The following is a 17,974-nucleotide window of genomic DNA, read 5'->3' as shown; positions in this document are numbered from 1 at the left end:
AAAAATTTTCACCTTAGATTTTTGTAACTATTGCTTGAATAGAATTTCCACTTGTATTCATTAATAAATCATCCGGAATTTCTATCTCCACATCTCTACTATTTGTTTCGTTGATTTTGCCATCCCCGATATCAAAAAGCCACTTTGAAAAAGTGGCGAGAGCACCCGCATCCATACTATTATGTGCCTTGCCAAGTCTCAAATTTTCGGTAAGTTTAAGAACCTTACAACTATTCCAAAGAACAGATGAGTTGATAGATGCTAAAACTGTCGCTACTCTTCCTCCTTCTATAATAACATGTAGAATCTGTCTAAAATCACTTCCTACCACAACAACTTTACCTCCAAAAATCTGGTCACACCTCATGATATCTCGCCAACTCCTATCAAAAGTTTCGTAACAAAGCTTGTTCATCATTGGAGCCTCGTCCCATATTATGAGCTTTGCTTCTCTAATTAAGTCAGCAAGATCGGATTCGGCATCGATCGTACACACAGAATATTCATTAAGATTGATTGGAATACCAAATATTGAATGAGCCGTTCTACCACCTTCCAAAAGTAAAGCAGCTATACCACTTGAAGCAACATTCAGAACAATATTACATTTAGACCTTATATTAGCACCAAGAATAGTCCACAAGAAAGTTTTCCTACTACCACCAAATCCATGAACAACAAACATACCACCTTTGTCGTGATTCACAGAGTGAATGATTTCTTCATAAACACGTCTTTGCTCCTCAGTTAGCATAGGTAACAACTCATTGTACAATTCTTGTTGTTTATGAGGCTTATATATTCTCTCATCTGCGATAAGCCTATTTACACATGTGTTCATCATACTATTATCTGGTTTAGGAATTTTCTCAACGGCCGTAAGAGACGTCTTATTCGATCGCAACATCAGTTCTATTTCAGTTAAACATATATTTTCTATCTGAACATGTGTCAACATTAGACCTACAACAGTAAAGTTAAACACTTCTTTATAGTTTTGTTTGCGAAAAAATAAATTACATTCAATTAACAAAATAACAATTTGACTTGTGCGGGCAAAAACATTTTAAAAACAATTATTGGCTAAACTTTTTGTGGTCAAATATAACACTAATTCAATTCTTTTATAAATTTGTGTAGGCAAATATATTTTTAAATAATAGTTCAACTAATTTAACAAAATAAAAAGTAAATTAATTATAGGGCTAAAAAGGATTCCAACAAAAATGTAAATAGAAAAGAATTAACTAAAAGAGAAGCTATAATTTAATCTTCAAAAATAGTATTCATTTTGAGAATTTGTTAGAATTGCCCTTTTTGGCATACCATTTTTCAAAAATGTCACTTTTTTGAATATTTTCACTTTTGTCATCTTTTACACAATTTCTCTATGTTAAATTAATTTATAGAATTTGTTTTTTTTGGTTTGGGTTCCCAATTTACACATTTAGGGTATATTTTTTAAGGGATAGGGTTTAGTATTTGGGGTTTAGGGTTTATAATTTTGTCATTTTATATACTAAAATGGGGTATTTTTGAAAATGGACACCATCAAATGGTAATTTTTAAAAGTGACATAGAAAAAGGGGTATTTTTGAAAACCCTCCATTTATTTTCCATTTTTTAATAATTTAAAATGAGATAAGATTATTTTATTTCTAAGATTTTCTAATTTTAGTTTAAAAAATAATAATTCGTTTTTTTAAACATTTTATTTTTAAAAGTGAAAGAAAATAATTTGTTAAAATTACTCATATACATATTAATTGTCATTACGTTTTGTCTTATTTAGAATCTTTGTTCTTACTTTTGGTTATAGAATATTCAGACGGAATAACATGGTTTTTCTGGAGATTTACAGCAACCCTATGAGATTTTGTCAAGATCACAAAAAATGTGTCATATCTTCAAATTAAATGGATGTTTGTGGTATATCCTCACGAGATTTTCAGTTTCTTCAATCCAAATCAAACCGTTATAGTTATCTATAGAAATTTAACATTTTAGAAAATATAAATTTTCTTGAAACAAATATTTACAAAAGATTTTATTATTGAATATTTGATTTCTATTTTTTTAATTTTTGTATTAAAAAAAAATAGAGTAAAACAAAAGGTCTGTAGAAGTTTAAGAATTTTAAAAACAGAAATATTCTCAAAGAAATATTTGTAATATTTTGTACAGTATTTATTTTCTTTTACTTTAGTATAATACATTAATTTGATGTGCACATGTGACTATGCCTTTTTTTCCGATATATATAGGAACGAAATTTGTAATCCGTATCCACCACATTCCAACATATTTATAATATGACCGCAACTTAGCATGATTTTATTTTTATTTTGGGTCAAAACCGCAACTTACCTTGATTTGTGTTTCTTTTATCTACTTCAACCTTACGTATTAAAAATCCCATTTAATTTGGAACTTGTTTGTTCCTCGTTAAATCAGTTACGCATTGAAATTTTGATTGCTTGGTGATATTGTAATGAATGTACTTTATATATATATATATATAAATATATATTTATATACATATACGTAATAAATGTTACTTTATATAGGTTCTATCTTAAATAATATTTTGTTAAAATTTGTCAACTTTCAAGTTTTATTTTCTAAATTACGAATGTAAAATAATAAAAATATATAGGTGTTAGCAAATATTTACATAAATGGTGATATTTCTATAAATATATATTTATATACATATACGTAATAAATGTTACTTTATATAGGTTCTATCTTAAATAATATTTTGTTAAAATTTGTCAACTTTCAAGTTTTATTTTCTAAATTACGAATGTAAAATAATAAAAATATATAGGTGTTAGCAAATATTTACATAAATGGTGATATTTCTATAAATATATATTTATATACATATACGTAATAAATATTACTTTATATAGGTTCTATCTTAAATAATATTTTGTTAAAATTTGTCAACTTTCAAGTTTTATTTTCCAAATTACGAATGTAAAATAATAAACATATACAGACGTTAACAAATATTTACATAAATGGTGATATTTCTAAAATTACTAATTCTTCTAACTTTTTTTTTGTTCATACAAAACTTGCAGAGTAGTTTGCTTCAATTGGTTAACTTGTAATTGCATGCCCTTTGTATAGTTGAATAAAAAAACCACTAACCAAAATGGTGTTCCGACACACACATAACATAACCAATCGAAGGACACAAACATTAACTAAAACTTTAAGAGGAAACACTGTATTTTTTGTGTTTAAATGAAAAATAATTTTATAAGTGAAACAAAAGATCTTTAGAAATTTAATAATTTTAAAAACAGGAATATTCTCAGAGAAATATTTGCAATATATTCTAGTTGTTAGTTTCTATTACTTTTAAATTTTAAATAAGATATAAAATTTAGATTTTAGATTTTTTTATTAAACTAAATGCAAAATTTACAATTTGCAATATAGATTATTTATCCATCTAAAGCAATTTCAAATAAACAATAATTGTAAATTGTTAAAAAAGCTTTTCCTAATTTTCCTTAATCTCTTTCTTTCTTGAAAAACCTGAAGATATAAAGTCCTGAATCCAATTAATATTTCTTCCTTCTTCTTTCTATCAATTTAAGAGGAAGAATAAATATTAATCACAAATATTTATGAAGAAATATTTAATCTATTTGTAAATGGAAAGAAATCAATTTTTTTAAGAAATTACCATATTTTTTTATGAATAGAATCCACCATAGTTTTTGTCCAACTATAATCATTACAAAAAATATTAGCAACAATATTATTTTTAAAAATTAAGGATTCGGGTTATCAAAAATTAATACCTGAATTTCATTATATTCAATTTTGTAGATCCACAATTATGATCAATGATCATCCATGAATTCAACTGAAACAAAAAAAATTATGTAATAGGTTACATATAAATAGAATTCTAGTTTAAATGTATTTGTAAACAGAACGAAATCCAAGTTCTTAGAAAATTACCATATATTTGTTATAAACAGAATCCATCATAATTTTCTGCAACTATAATCATTACAAAAAAAACATTAGCAACAATATTATTTTAAAAAATTAAAGATTCAGATTAGCAAAAATTAATATATGAATTTTATTATATTCAGTTTTGTAGATCCACAATTATGATCAATGATCATCCATAAATTCAACTGGAAAAAAAAAAAAATATGTATTAGGTTACATATAAAAGTTTTTCAAATTACTAAACTAAAAAAAAATATAGGAAATAATACAATATATATGTTTAAACAGATGGAGAAACCACATACAAAGTCTATGATTGCTTGATCTTGCTTTCCAAACAACCACTACAAAAAAAAAAGCATAAAAATTAGAATCTGATGAATCATATAAAATTGTGAAAAGTTGTATTTGCTCATTTGCTTGTAGAATAAAAAATCATCGAATAAAAATATGATCATGTTTAGCCAAGAGAATAAAATTGAATAACAATCACCACTTAAAAAAACACACAATTATTAATAATAATTTACCGATTTGATTATTTTTGCTTGCTTCATCAACTTGTTCGTCCAATCTTGTTTTTGATATACAAAAAAACATCCATGGTCCATGGCAAGTACACCTAAAACACAATCAAACAGAACAAAATGAGTAAAATTTTTGATATGATTCAACATAATAATTAAAAATTATAGCAGCATAAAATTTAATTATGCAAAGCACCAAAGCATATGGATAGTACATCAACATGAAAAAAAAAAAATCAAAATCATACAATAGTAAAGTTGATTCATTAGAACCAAAATAATACAAAAGAAAAATTATATTCTCAAAACTATATGTTTAGCTTATTGAATCCGACTTCTACTGTTTTGGCTGAGCGTCTATATATATAGCTTAGAAGGAAAATCGTCATAATTATCTTTACCATTTTAATATTTTAAAAAATAGAAATTTTCTTTAAACAAATATTCGTAATATATTGTAATATTTATCTTCTATTTTTTAAAGAGAGATATTGCGTAAATATATTAGATTTCCGATTCTGTAAACAAATTTCGTTTTTTTTTTTAATTTTCGTTTTTAATTTTTTTTTAAAAAATTAAAACTTAGAAAAGGGTAAAAATGTCCAGTTTTGAATCTCATTAATGGCAAATTAGTAATCTTAAGTCTGAGGATGAATGTGGTGCGTTTCTGCAACCTAAATAGAGAGTAAAAGCTTGTCTAAAATATTTATAAGGGCATTTTTCATTAAGGGCAAAGAAGGTCAATTTTTGTGAGATTGGCTGTGAGCTCTCTCGACTTCTCCTTTAATATATTAGGCCATCATTAACGGCACAACACCTTTGGTGTTCTTAAGCAAAAAAATAATAAAAATAAGCAAAAGTGGGCTTAGATCAATTTTTTTGATCTTAAATAAGAAATGATTTAAGCCCAGTTCTTGGCTTACGTGTCATCACGGGAGTTGTCGATATTTTTTTGGTCGGAAAATTATTGAGAGAACGAAAATTTTTCATTTCTCTCATCCTCTCCAAAGCTTCCTTCTTGCCATATTCGCCGCCGAAGGTTTGTTTTCCGGCAATTGAAACACCAAAATCGAAACTAGAGAAGGTATGAGTGGAGGAAGCATCCGATGTTATCGAATCAAATGAGACACGCACTTCCAGGTCTCGAAATCGGTGTTGGTGCCTTCTGCGTTTACCTCGTCGGTGAGCAGATCTATAGCAAACTCATGGCACCATCTACTCAATCATCGCACCAGAAACAACCCGCTCCGTCTCACTGAGAGAGAGAGGGAGCGATTAGGTAAATTCTCGAATCTTCTTTTTATAGATTTTGACTTCTCTGTTAAAGATTGGGGGAAAACAAACATTAGAAAATGTTACGTTTCAGGATGATAGATTAAGATTTGTGTATATCATTTAGGATTTAATTGGTAGAAATGGCTATAGCTTTTAGAATCCTTGAATCAAGTTCTTGTAATGAATCAGAGTTAAACACAGCTTTAATGTTCCTGTTATTTGGCAATGGTTGATGTGTGTGTACTGGTCTGAGATGAACCCATTCCTTTGCAGTATGTATAAGCAAAAGCTGAATAAACAATACAACAGAGTAATTAGAGTGAGAACAAATGGTTGGTTCTAGCTTTTTGAATCTTGATTCATCGGTCACTTGTTTATTATGGTTATGGCATTTTGTATCTTATCTTCTATGAGACCATCTTTGGTTTTGGCTCTGTATAGTTGTTTGTAAAAAGGTTGTAAACTAATAAAAAATTATTCATCTTGATGCAGATTGTTTCGGTGATGAAACTGTGGCAGATAAAAGAGCTCTGAGGAATTCACAATTTGCCGTTTTTCTTGGATTTGTCTCAATAAAGCTGTGAATGAAAAAGACAAAAGACTCTGATCTCTCTCTGTTGAATGAGATACTCCAAGGAACCCGAATCGAATGGAAATGTGATTGGTTCACTGGTCGAGAGGCCAAACTCTTCTTCAGATCTCTTCAAGAGCTCTTGGAAAACAGAGTTGCTCAGGTAACTTATTAGAAACGCAAAGCGGATTTGCTTGATCGGGCTGCTTGTTTAAGTGTTCACTTGTACTTTGTCACATTTAGAATTGAGGAGCATAATGCTTGATTATATTTATGTTTTTGAAATTGATATTCATCACGATATTTATCTATCTCTCGTTCTATACACTGTTATATCTGATTACGAATCATAAGTTTCTCAAAGATCTTATACGAGTATTGAGCTTTCAATCCATTTATTCCATGTTTTTTTTTATGTAACTTCAATATTTTCACAATATTTATATTCTAAGAACATCAAAATTAGTTCCTCCATTTTTTTAACATATGATCTTAACTACTGTTCTTAGATTATTTTCACCATATATATAATCTAAGAACACAAAAAAAAGTTCTCCCATTAAGGATGCCCTTATATCTTACCATAATCCTTTTTTTTTTTTTCAGTCCTAAAATTTTTTTTAAGTAGTCCAAAATCTATCATAAGTCATAACGATTGACAAGTCGTTACGAAATCACGTTGTCCACCAATATCTACAATCCACGTGTCTTGACCTCAGAGCAATGTTGACGTCGGTTAGAGCTTTGCCCCCTAACTTGCGAATTTTGACATTTTTGTCACTTTATTATTGAAGGGAGAGACAAGGAGTGGATATACCGTTAAGATTCTAAATTATTTAGGGAGTGGTATTGGTTTGAGATTTATGAAGATTTTTGAAGAGTTCAACAAAATCATTAAAAATGAATAAGTGAAAGATTGTTAAAGATTGCTAGAGAGTTTTGTTTATTAGTTTTCTAAAATCTTGTAAAGTCCTCTAAACAATCCCTGTATTTTTGTGATACTTTCCATGACTTTATTTTGTAAAAGAAGTGTTTAAAATCATGAACCAATAACATAATAATTGAATTCATTAACAATCCTAGATTTTTTTGTTTTAATTGAATAACACAAAACTTTTAATGACTTTATTAAAGTCTGAATCCAATAACCCATATTTGTTAAGATTTTAAATGACTTTTTACAAATCACAAACTAATAACATTAAACTTTAACAGAGTTTAACAAAATCTTGATCTAATAACAACAGATTCTATATAACATTTAAAATCTTTAAAACTCTATTAAAATCTTAAACCAATAACCCCCACTTAGCCACTTTTAGAATATTATAGAAAATATTTTTTTTTTACATCTATTTCATTTTTTTTTTTGAATTACTAAGAGGTTTTGAGCCTAGATCCGTACATCCCCTCAAATCAGAGACCAGAACATTTTATATGGTTCCTTTCCAAGCGCCGTCTCTCGAACTGGCGACCTCTGAGCTATTCAACGCTTGACATTTACTTCGAATAAGAGTTTACAAAGTTACAAAGAAATATGATCTACATAAGGATACATTTGAATTAATAAAGAAGGAACAATACAACAAAAGAAGTAAATTTAACGATGCTTTTTGTCTACATTAACTTACTCGCTAGCAGATAATCAAATTTGTTATTTTCCTTCTTCGTGTTCGAACCCATGTCGGTGCGATTCTTGGCTATCATCCAACTATGAAAATACCAAATTCACTTTGCAATGTCTAAAACACCAACTGCCAGAAGAATTTGCAGATGATCATTTGCCTGAATCAAACTCTACCTAAGAGATAAAAATAAAAACAACTATTATATATAAATTATATATATATATATCTATGATATATGTATGATTGTCTTCCTCTGCCTTTAAAAATATATGAGAGACAATAGCCATGACACCACTTATAGATCTACTGTAAGTTTTGTATAGCCATAAACGAGATCCATTTCATCTTTCATCTTCAACCATGATCATAGTCACCAAAATGGATGCTTGAGATGATAAGGATAGACCTTCCATTAAAAAGAATATCTTCCTTCCAGGAACACTCCTTTTTATGGAAGAATACTTGGAACACAATCTGAATCTTACAAAAACTAGATCTATAAAGGAATAAGATAAATTAAGAAGATAATAAACGAAAAGAATAATCGCCTCTAGCGTCGCTTGTAAAGTACTACTAATAAACTTATAGAAAATTTAAGGATAGGAAATGAAAAGGGAAAAATGCCACTTAATACATGAACATTCAAATTTAGACAAAAAAAAAAACCATTAATTTCAAGAGAGGCCAATTAATACATTAATTTCTGTTGACTAGCTATTTAAAACACCGAATATCGTTGACCAAGCCAAAATACACATATCATTAAATGAGATAACTGAGCAACTAACGCATGTTACTTTTCCGTTTAACAGCATGTTGTTTTTGACTTAATCAACAGTATTTGGTGTTTTAAACGGCAAGTCAACAAAACTTAACAAAGTACATGATTTTTTTTTGCCTAAATTTAAATGTTGATGTATTTAATTGCATTTTATCCAACTTGAATAGTCTAATTTTTTATTATTCAACTAATAATGAATATTGTTGAATGAGTTATTTGAACATCCAAAATCAAAGTGATCCTATCTTCAAAAAGTTAAATTAAAAATTTAGCAAATATTATGATTTAAAGATAAAATCACAGAAATACATTATTGAATTGGGGTATATGTCCATAAAAATGTAATTATGGAATTTCTATCACATGTATATTATTTTTGTTTGTTAATAGACAAATAGAATTTAGCACAGTGGTTTATTTTACAAAAGTAAATATTATTTTCAAACATTTTTTGTTTTTGGAAAACATAAAAGAGTATTACATCAAGAAATTTAACAAATCACCTCTTAAATATAGGAATGATATACATAAATAGTAGATTATACAGTTTATGTAAAAATAATATCCACGTCTTGAATATAATTCATGAAAATTTCTTAAGTTTAAAATATATTCAACTCAATTGATGTAAACAAATAATATATGTTTTTTTTCAATTCTAACCGAAAATAATATTAAAAAGGATATTTGTTGCACCTGTACAATAACCTGTATAATTTGATTTTACAATATCTCCTACATATTAAAATAGAAGCATTCTCTAAAAAAACTGACGTGTAATCGCCAGAGAGCGATTACATAAAACTAACACTTCTATTCTTTTTCTTTTTTTGGTCAACTGTCACTGCTATTCAATTTATTTATATACACAATATTTTTGAAATTAAATTATTTTCACTCTGTTTTGTAATATAATAATATAACTATATTATGAGATGTAAAAAAATATTGAAAATTATATCTTCAGAAATATAAATAATGTTACCTTTCTAATAACTTTATAAAGCTCTAATAGTAAAAAAATCATAAATTATTTGAAACTGGCTCAATGTTATTCTTTTGCTCAATACAATACCTATATTTGTCCCCAAAAAAGGTATAATCACCGATAGAAATGACATGAATATATACTTTAATATAGATAACTATGGTTAAATATTAAATATTCTTTTTACAATCGCAGCGACTGCGATAGTGACCAGAAAATAACACTGTTACGGCAACAAACTCAACACAAATGAGTCGCTGCGACTCTGATGGCAAGCAAAAACATTTTTTAAGATCGACGCTGGAATTTTCAGCGACTGTTGAGACTATGTTTTTTTTTCAGTCTCTGCGACAACAGCGGCTCCCTACTTTATCGGACTGCAAACCGTTTTGGGCTTTATATTTGTGTCACTGTCGCTGCAGCTGCGATTGTAAAAAGAACACTGCCTATACCAATAGCTGAGATATATTGAGATCTAATGACCAATTAAAATTTCTAAAATTTCTGATATAATAACGTAACTAAGACCAATTATATAAGGGATGTACTGACCAATTATAATCTTTTCCCTCACGAAACAATAAGATTTGATTTCTGATTTGTAATTTTATTTCTCCATCAATTACAGACACTTATATTATTAAATAAAACTAATTATATCCAAATTAATATAATTCTCCTTAATAAAATACATTCTAGTATCTCCTATATAAAATACTCACGCTTTATATCCCATTTTATTATTTGCCCTTCTCTTACTATATTATTTACATTAAATTATCATTAGTATAACTAAGTAATATTTCATTCAATAATTGAAGAAAATTACAATTAAATGACTTGATTCACAATAACCTAATCAAAAATAATAAATCGTTAAATTCGTGTATCTCAAAAAATGAGTTTCAAATCTGGTTGTTACTAATATATAATAAAACTAAATAATTAATTTATGAGTATTATAATGTATATTGTTATGGTTTCATAAGAAACATGCAATATTGTTATTGTTACTCGATAAAATATAAAAATATAAATTTGATTATTAAGACATATAGTCATAAATGGGAGTAATATTTATTACTTTTTCCACCGTGTTAAAAAAATATCATGTTCACATATTTCATGGGTGAAAGGTATTCTTACATGGTTACGCTTAGATTTTAATTTAATTATATATTTCTTAATGATTTTTACTAATATTCCGTCATTTATAGAAAATCTTAACAAACCGAATAACTCAAAAAATTTAAATAGCATATGAAAATATTAAATTATTAAATTAGATTATCTCAGAAAAATGAGTTTCAAATCCGATTGTTACTAGTATATAATAAAATTAAATAGTTAAATTATTGAATATAATATATGTTGTTATAGTTCTCTAAAAAACATGCAAAATTGTTATGGTTACTCGATAAAACATAAAAAATATGAATTTTATTTTTAAACCACACAAAAAGACATGTCATCTTAAGTAACATTTGATCAATATTTTCTCTATCATCTTAAAAAATTTCACGTTCAAAGATTTTATGGTTGATACATATTTTTAGACAAAAGAAATACAAAATTAAATAAAACAAAAAACTTTAATTACATATTTTGTTTGACACAAACGAATCTTGGTTCCTAAAAAAATAACTTTATTTGAATCAATTTATACTTCACATAGTGCGGATTGTAACCTAGTAGGTGTATAAAGTAAAGAATGTTGAGTAATGTGAACCAAAAGAAATATCAAAATGGTTCTTTTTTTTTTTCGTACGCATAATTTGATTAAAAGTCTTGTCGTCTTGCTGAGCACAAAAAATTATTAAATTATCTAATTTTGGTTAATACATGAACTTTTAAGTTTAAGTCAAATAAACTATAAATTTTGTGAGAGACCATTTAATACATCAATTTTTGTTGACTAATGATTTAAAACACTAAAATATTGTTGATGAAGCCAAAAACAACATACCATTAAACAACAAAGTAATGATGTTAATTGTTCAATTATTTTAATTTAATGATATATGTATTTTGACTTAATCAATAATATATAATATTTTAAATGGCTAGTCAACAAATTTGAGGTTCATGGTTTTTTCTTGACTAAATCTCAAAGTCAATGTATTAAATGATATTTTTGGACTAAATTTCAAAATCAATGTACCAAATGATATGTTTCCCGAAATGAAAAGGCTTTTTATATGTGACATTTCACGTTTTCTCTCAGTTCTTTCCCAGAGAGAGATAGAAACAGAACCCACCGGAGATTCTGAGTCACGTCCTCAATCTTCGTTACTGTGGTGGTGGGGTTTTCGAGGCAAGAGAGAGAGAGAGAGATACAAAAAAGGATGAGTTTTAAGGATTTAAAGGCGGGAAGAAAAACATCATTAGCTTCTTTAATGAGCTTCAAAGGTGGTGTTGGTGGTGGTCGACAAGATACGACTCAAGCTGTTGCTGCAGGTGTCTTTAAGATCAATACATGTGTTTCTACGTTCCATCGTCTTGTCAACACTCTTGGTACTCCTAAAGACACCCCTGAGCTTCGTGACAAGCTGTAAGTACTAAGTACTTCTCAAATGTTTTCTCCTTTTTCTGGGTTTATAAGGTTCTTGGAATGTAAAATGGTTTCTTAATATCAGTAGTTGTAAATGGTTCAATTTGCTTGGTTTGTGATGTGTGTGTGTGTGTGTTAGGAACAAGACGATATTACATATCGGACAGCTTGTGAAAGATACGTCAGCTAAACTTAAACAAGCTAGGGAAACTGATCATCAGAGTGGTGTTGATGTGAGTGATTCTGATTAAAAAATGATTATTTGTTCATCTCTTCATTTAATAGGGAATTTGATGGTTTTGTTTATATGTATATATATTGGTGGTGGGTTAGCAAAGGAAGAAGATTGTGGATGCTAAGCTTGCAAAAGACTTTCAAGCTGTATTGCAAGAGTTTCTCAAGGCTCAGCGTCTAGCTGCTGAAAGAGCATCTCTTCCCTCAAGGTTTGATAATGCTCATTCAAGAGTTTGAAAATGTTTTCATGTTTATTTTGTGTGGTTTTGGTGTATTGATTACTTGGCCTTGGGTGAGATTAGCTATACAGCCAGTGAGGCAGCTGTGAATGCTGAGAAGGATCTGGATCTTCTTTTGGAATCAAAAAAGTAAGTTTTGTACAGACAAAAGTCTCCATATTTGTTTGGATTCATGACGCATCTACTAATTGGTTTGTTGTTGCTCTTGTTACAGAAAAGAACTTGCACTTTTGGACAATGAGGTTGCGTATAATGAGGCTTTTATTGAGGAAAGAGAGCAAAAGATACAAGCAATGCAGCAGAAAATTGGCGGGGTGCACAAAATCTTCAAAGACATGGGAGTGTTGGTACACGATGAAGAAGCCGTGATTGGTAAAACTGATTCTAAATCCTGTCATCCCAAAATGTTTTGTTTACGTATGTCCTCGTATCCTTGTTCTAACACTTTCTTTTCATAGATGTGAATGCAGAGAAGGATCTGGAGCAGCAGGCTCTTCTTTTGGAGTCAAAAAGGTAAGTTTTGTACAGACAAAAGTCTCCATCTTTGTTCGGATTCCTGACGCATCTACTAAATTGGTTTCTTGTTCCTCTTGTTGCAGACGAGAACTTGTAATTTTGGACGATGTGATTGCGTATAATGTGGCTAGTATTGAGGAAAGAGAGCAAAAGATACAAGAAATGCAGCAGACAATTGGCGAGGTGCACAAAATCTTCAAAGACATGGCAGTGTTGGTACACGATGAAGAAGCCGTGATTGGTAAAACTGTTCTAAATCCCTTTTATGCACATCCCAAAACGCTTACTTATGTCCTCGTATCCTCGTTCTAACACTTTCTTTTCATAGATGAGATTAATACTCGCATCGATAACTTTCATGCTGCACAAGGAAAATACCAGCTCGCTAGAGCCTTTATGACTCAACGATCAAAATCTTCACTGGTATAATATTCAAACTTTTCTTACATATCATGAATGGGTTTTTGGAGAATCAGATCAACCTATAAACTTCTTCTTTCCATTGTTTCTTTCATGCAGGCTTGCTTGCTCTTGGTAATTTTTGGTATTGTGCTCCTGATTGTCATTATAGTGCTTGCGGTCTTGATTATTCTGAACGGGAACGAGTTATTCAAACGATAAAAATAATTATCTAAACTATTCCTAACTAGGTACTAACCCGCACTATGTGCGGGATAAATCGATTTAAATAAAATATTATGAGCAAAATTATTATTTGAGATTTAAGATTTATTTTGTGTAAAACAAAATATGTAAGTAAAGGTTTTCTTGTTTATTTGCGTTTACTTGTGAAATATTTGAACTTGGAAAGGAATTTTAAGGTGGTGTGAAAATTTTTGATGTGTTTTTGTGTTTCTAAAAATCAAATTCACATATTTTATATTTAACATTATCATCTACATCACTATACCATTAAATAGATAAAAAAATCTTTTTTAAACTAATCGATTTAATTTAAACTAATCATAAGTTTAAAAAATGCAATGAGAAAAATGTATAAAAGTGGTAAATAAATGAATATTTTTTTATTGTTTGTGAAATGTAATTTATTTCTAATAATTAAATATGTTAAAAATTTATAATTAAATATATTTCTGGATTTTAATTGTTGATTAAATTTTTCATTTTTAAAAACTTATAGAAAAGAACATTTGTCTTATATATGTCAATGATTTATTTATGTAAATAATAATGAGGTGAGAGGAGAGGATTGTAGATTTGATTTTTTTTAATAATAAATACAATGGCACGGAGTTGTAAATAAGTAGATGTTTTAAGGGTTATTTAGTAAAAAGTGTCCTGAGCTTTGTAACGCTGACACATCAACTTTTTTCTCAAGTGTGCTTCTCTATTAATATATAGGGGATTATCAAAACACAAGATGAGATAATAAAATTTAATTTTAACTTTTAAATATAAAAAATGGATACGATAGAGGAACATATTGTATGCCGAGATAGTATTTATAAGACACTAAGACACTAAGAGTCTCAGTGATTAATAGGTCGTTTTGTATTGTGTTTTATATGCAAAGATATATATATTTTTAAAAGGTTGACTATGCGACATGTAACCAGTTACTTTGGAACGGGTACTTTGAAAATTTTGGATATTTTTGAAAATAATTAAATAGTTTTTTTGAATAATTTACCGGAGAATTCGGGTATGCAATCTAAATTTTTGACCCAATCTCTATTAATAAACATTGTCTAACAAGTAATCATTTAAAAGACGAAATGAAACGATACATGGAACAAGACGGAATGGGATAGTACATATGGGACATGAGGGGACGTATTTTCCGTTCTAAAGTAGGTACATCTAACTTATATACACACAAAAATCCAAACTAAAACCAAACTGAAATATGATATTTGGATTTAATACCAATATTGTACAAATACTTAATTTATGTATTTGAAATAATAAAATTCTAACTTACTTTTATGAATTTAAGTTTTATATAATTTTTTTTTTCTGTGTTGTAGCATGGGTTACTATACCTAGTGTCCATAAAAATGTAATTATGGAATTTCTATCACATGTATATTATTTTTCTTTGTTAATAGACAATATTATTTCACAGAAGTAAATATTATTTTTAAACATTTTTTTTGCTTTTGGAAAACATAAAATAATATTACATCAACAACTTTAACAAATCACCTCTTAAATAATATAGAAGATATAAGAATGTATTTTAATTACATAAATAGTAGATTATACAGTTTAAGTATAAATAATATCTACGTCATGAATATAATTCATGAAAATTTGTTAAGTTTAAAATATCTTCAACTCAATTGATGTAAACAAATCTTATTATATAAAGTTGGGTTTTCAAAGTTAGCCATTAACATGATCATGACACGTGTCAATTATACAGATGAGATGTTGACATGTGTCAAACAATTATTTATTTTTCAAACAGCTAATTAAAAAAATAACATTAAATCTACATAAAATTTATATGTTTATATCTTAAAAATTTTCCTAAATCAAAAAGGAAAATTAACAAAACTAATATATTTTTCATTGTACGCTAATTATATTATACATTTTTCTTAATTAGATTTTGACATGTATATATAAAAAAATTCATTAAGCATGTATATTATTATTAATCAATAAATAGTTCTGTTAAAAAGAATTATTAGTTTTGATACATAATAGGAAACCTAATTAAGAAAATAATATTATATATACATAAAAATTATGTTTGTGAAGTGACCAGTGCAGTGACTATTGGTAAGTCCAACTGTAGAGGGCACCATCACAGCAGGGATCGAGTTCCGCTCTCTACAAATGTAGGGATTTGGCTAATGGGCCGGCCTGTTGTGGCTCAAATTTTGATAAAAAAAATTATATATTTATTTTTTCTCCGCTAAAGAGGGTTTTTTTTCCTTCAAAAAAATTATGTGTTTATATCGAAAGCTTTGATCTTTGATTTTTTTTTCCCAATATAATTTTGCTGATCTATTGTGTGTGTCTTTGATTCGTGCAAGTTCTTCAATGGAAGCTATTGGATGCAATGAAATGGAATCAAAGTATATAAATCCCGCTAATTTAATCGAGGATGGAAACACTGATGGAGGTTCCAAAAGTGTTTCTACAATTAGTAGCATTATAAGTTTGGAAGATTAGTCGGTGATTGATGTTTCTGGTTAAAATTTAGAGTTTTCTCTTCTGAATAATGTTGATGATTCCGGTACTGAAAAAGAGCTGCTTGATCGAGTAATTGAGAAGCGGTTTTCAAATTTCAGAAGTTGGAATGGTAAACCATTTTAAAATTGGGTTAGAACCGGATTTATGTGGTTTTCTATCGGATTTGGTTTGTAAATCGTTTAAACCCAGGTATATGGAGAAATATATGAGAACTTTTGATTCAGATAGAAATAAGTTGAGAATTTACTATTCGAGAATATTTGAGACGAGGTCATAGTTTTAAGTAGTTTTGGTACAATATGATACTTCTGAGGAGTAAATAGGTCGTCGATCCTTAACGTGATTATGACATATGTCATGTTTGGATTGTTTATAAAGTTTCTATTTTATATATTTGAATTATCTAAGACTTATATATACCATCGTGATTATAATTTTCAAATTTTTATTTTTTATTATGTTATATTAACTTTTTCTCAGTTTCTCAACTTTTATTAGGTTGATCATAAAATCATTGTATAGAGTAGATAATTTTCACCAGTTGTTCATCCAAACATAAAATCATGGTTAAAGAAATTATGTCACAAAACAATTTTAGGCAGTGAATGGTAACCTTATAAAAAGCGTATTTGAAGATTTGTTTTTAAAAATGGGTCTATGTTACCATTCACGTGATTTCACCTGATATGCGGTATTCTACAAAAAAGAAGAAAACATTGTATGCATTTTTTGAGGGTGAACAAAATTTAGTGGACCGCAGTTAGTTTTTAAAGATAGCTATTATCCAGCGTTATTTACAATTCCGCACTAGACAAAAAATAATTCTATTCTATGTTTTGAATTTTTTTTTAATTAATAAAAAGAGTATAATTAACATAGATTCTAAGTTTCAACAAATGGTTTTATGCTATATTTAATTAAAACTGTTAGAGATTTTTGTTAATAATTTACCTTTTTTGAAGTGTTATTTTTAAGAAAAAAGAATAACTAACCCTATTCTTTTTTTTTGTGCACCTACTAACCCTATTCTTTTATAAATTATGTTATAGGAAAATCAAATTAGATGATAATAGTTTTTCGTTATGGTATATATTTATGATTAAACAGTTGAGCACTTTTTTGATTTAGAAATATATATGTCAACAAAAATTACTTAGATCAATTTGAGTATTTAAAATTTATAAATATATGAAAATATTTCTTTATCAACACAACTAATAAAACTTTACAATTATACTAGTTTTTAATATACTTATTTTTTAACATATATATATATATAATATGTAATCTGCCTTTTCACTAATCAAATATTATTCTACTAGTATTTGGCCCATGCATACGCACGGTTTTTAAACTGCTGAAATCATATAATATATTCTTAATTATTTGCTACTAAATATTGTTTTTGATAAAATTGTGACATAGCAAGCAAAATTATTTGGTTAAACTTTAATCAGTTTTGTTTTTGTTACTACGCATGGTTACTGTTGGCTTTTCTTAATATTTTATATTATT

The 17,974-nt window shown here is 27.9% G+C and overlaps 1 protein-coding gene across 1 annotated transcript; it reads left to right on the top strand.

Annotated features, from left to right (window-relative positions):
• Positions 11,954–13,983, top strand: LOC104731785 (syntaxin-23-like). The gene is made up of 9 exons (XM_010451266.2): positions 11,954–12,305; positions 12,445–12,538; positions 12,639–12,748; positions 12,842–12,907; positions 12,993–13,150; positions 13,237–13,291; positions 13,378–13,535; positions 13,623–13,717; positions 13,814–13,983. The coding sequence occupies exons 1-9, from the start codon at positions 12,100–12,102 to the stop codon at positions 13,913–13,915; spliced, it is 1,044 nt and encodes a 347-aa protein (XP_010449568.1). The 5' UTR covers positions 11,954–12,099; the 3' UTR covers positions 13,916–13,983.

This window comes from Camelina sativa, chromosome 12 (genome assembly GCF_000633955.1).
Source record: "Camelina sativa cultivar DH55 chromosome 12, Cs, whole genome shotgun sequence".
In the NCBI taxonomy this organism is placed as follows: domain Eukaryota; kingdom Viridiplantae; phylum Streptophyta; class Magnoliopsida; order Brassicales; family Brassicaceae; genus Camelina; species Camelina sativa.
The sequence above is the reverse complement of the archived record's forward strand: the minus strand, read 5'-3'. Positions and strand labels throughout refer to the sequence as shown.

What these genes read in the sequence shown, in the direction of transcription:
- LOC104731785 (XM_010451266.2), top strand. Translation starts at nt 12,100, where the DNA reads ATGAGTTTTAAGGATTTAAAGGCGGGAAGAAAAACATCATTAGCTTCT. An exon ending in CGATGAAGAAGCCGTGATTG is followed by an intron (nt 13,151 to 13,236) that starts GTAAAACTGATT and finishes TTCTTTTCATAG; the next exon opens with ATGTGAATGCAGAGAAGGAT. An exon ending in CGATGAAGAAGCCGTGATTG is followed by an intron (nt 13,536 to 13,622) that starts GTAAAACTGTTC and finishes TTCTTTTCATAG; the next exon opens with ATGAGATTAATACTCGCATC.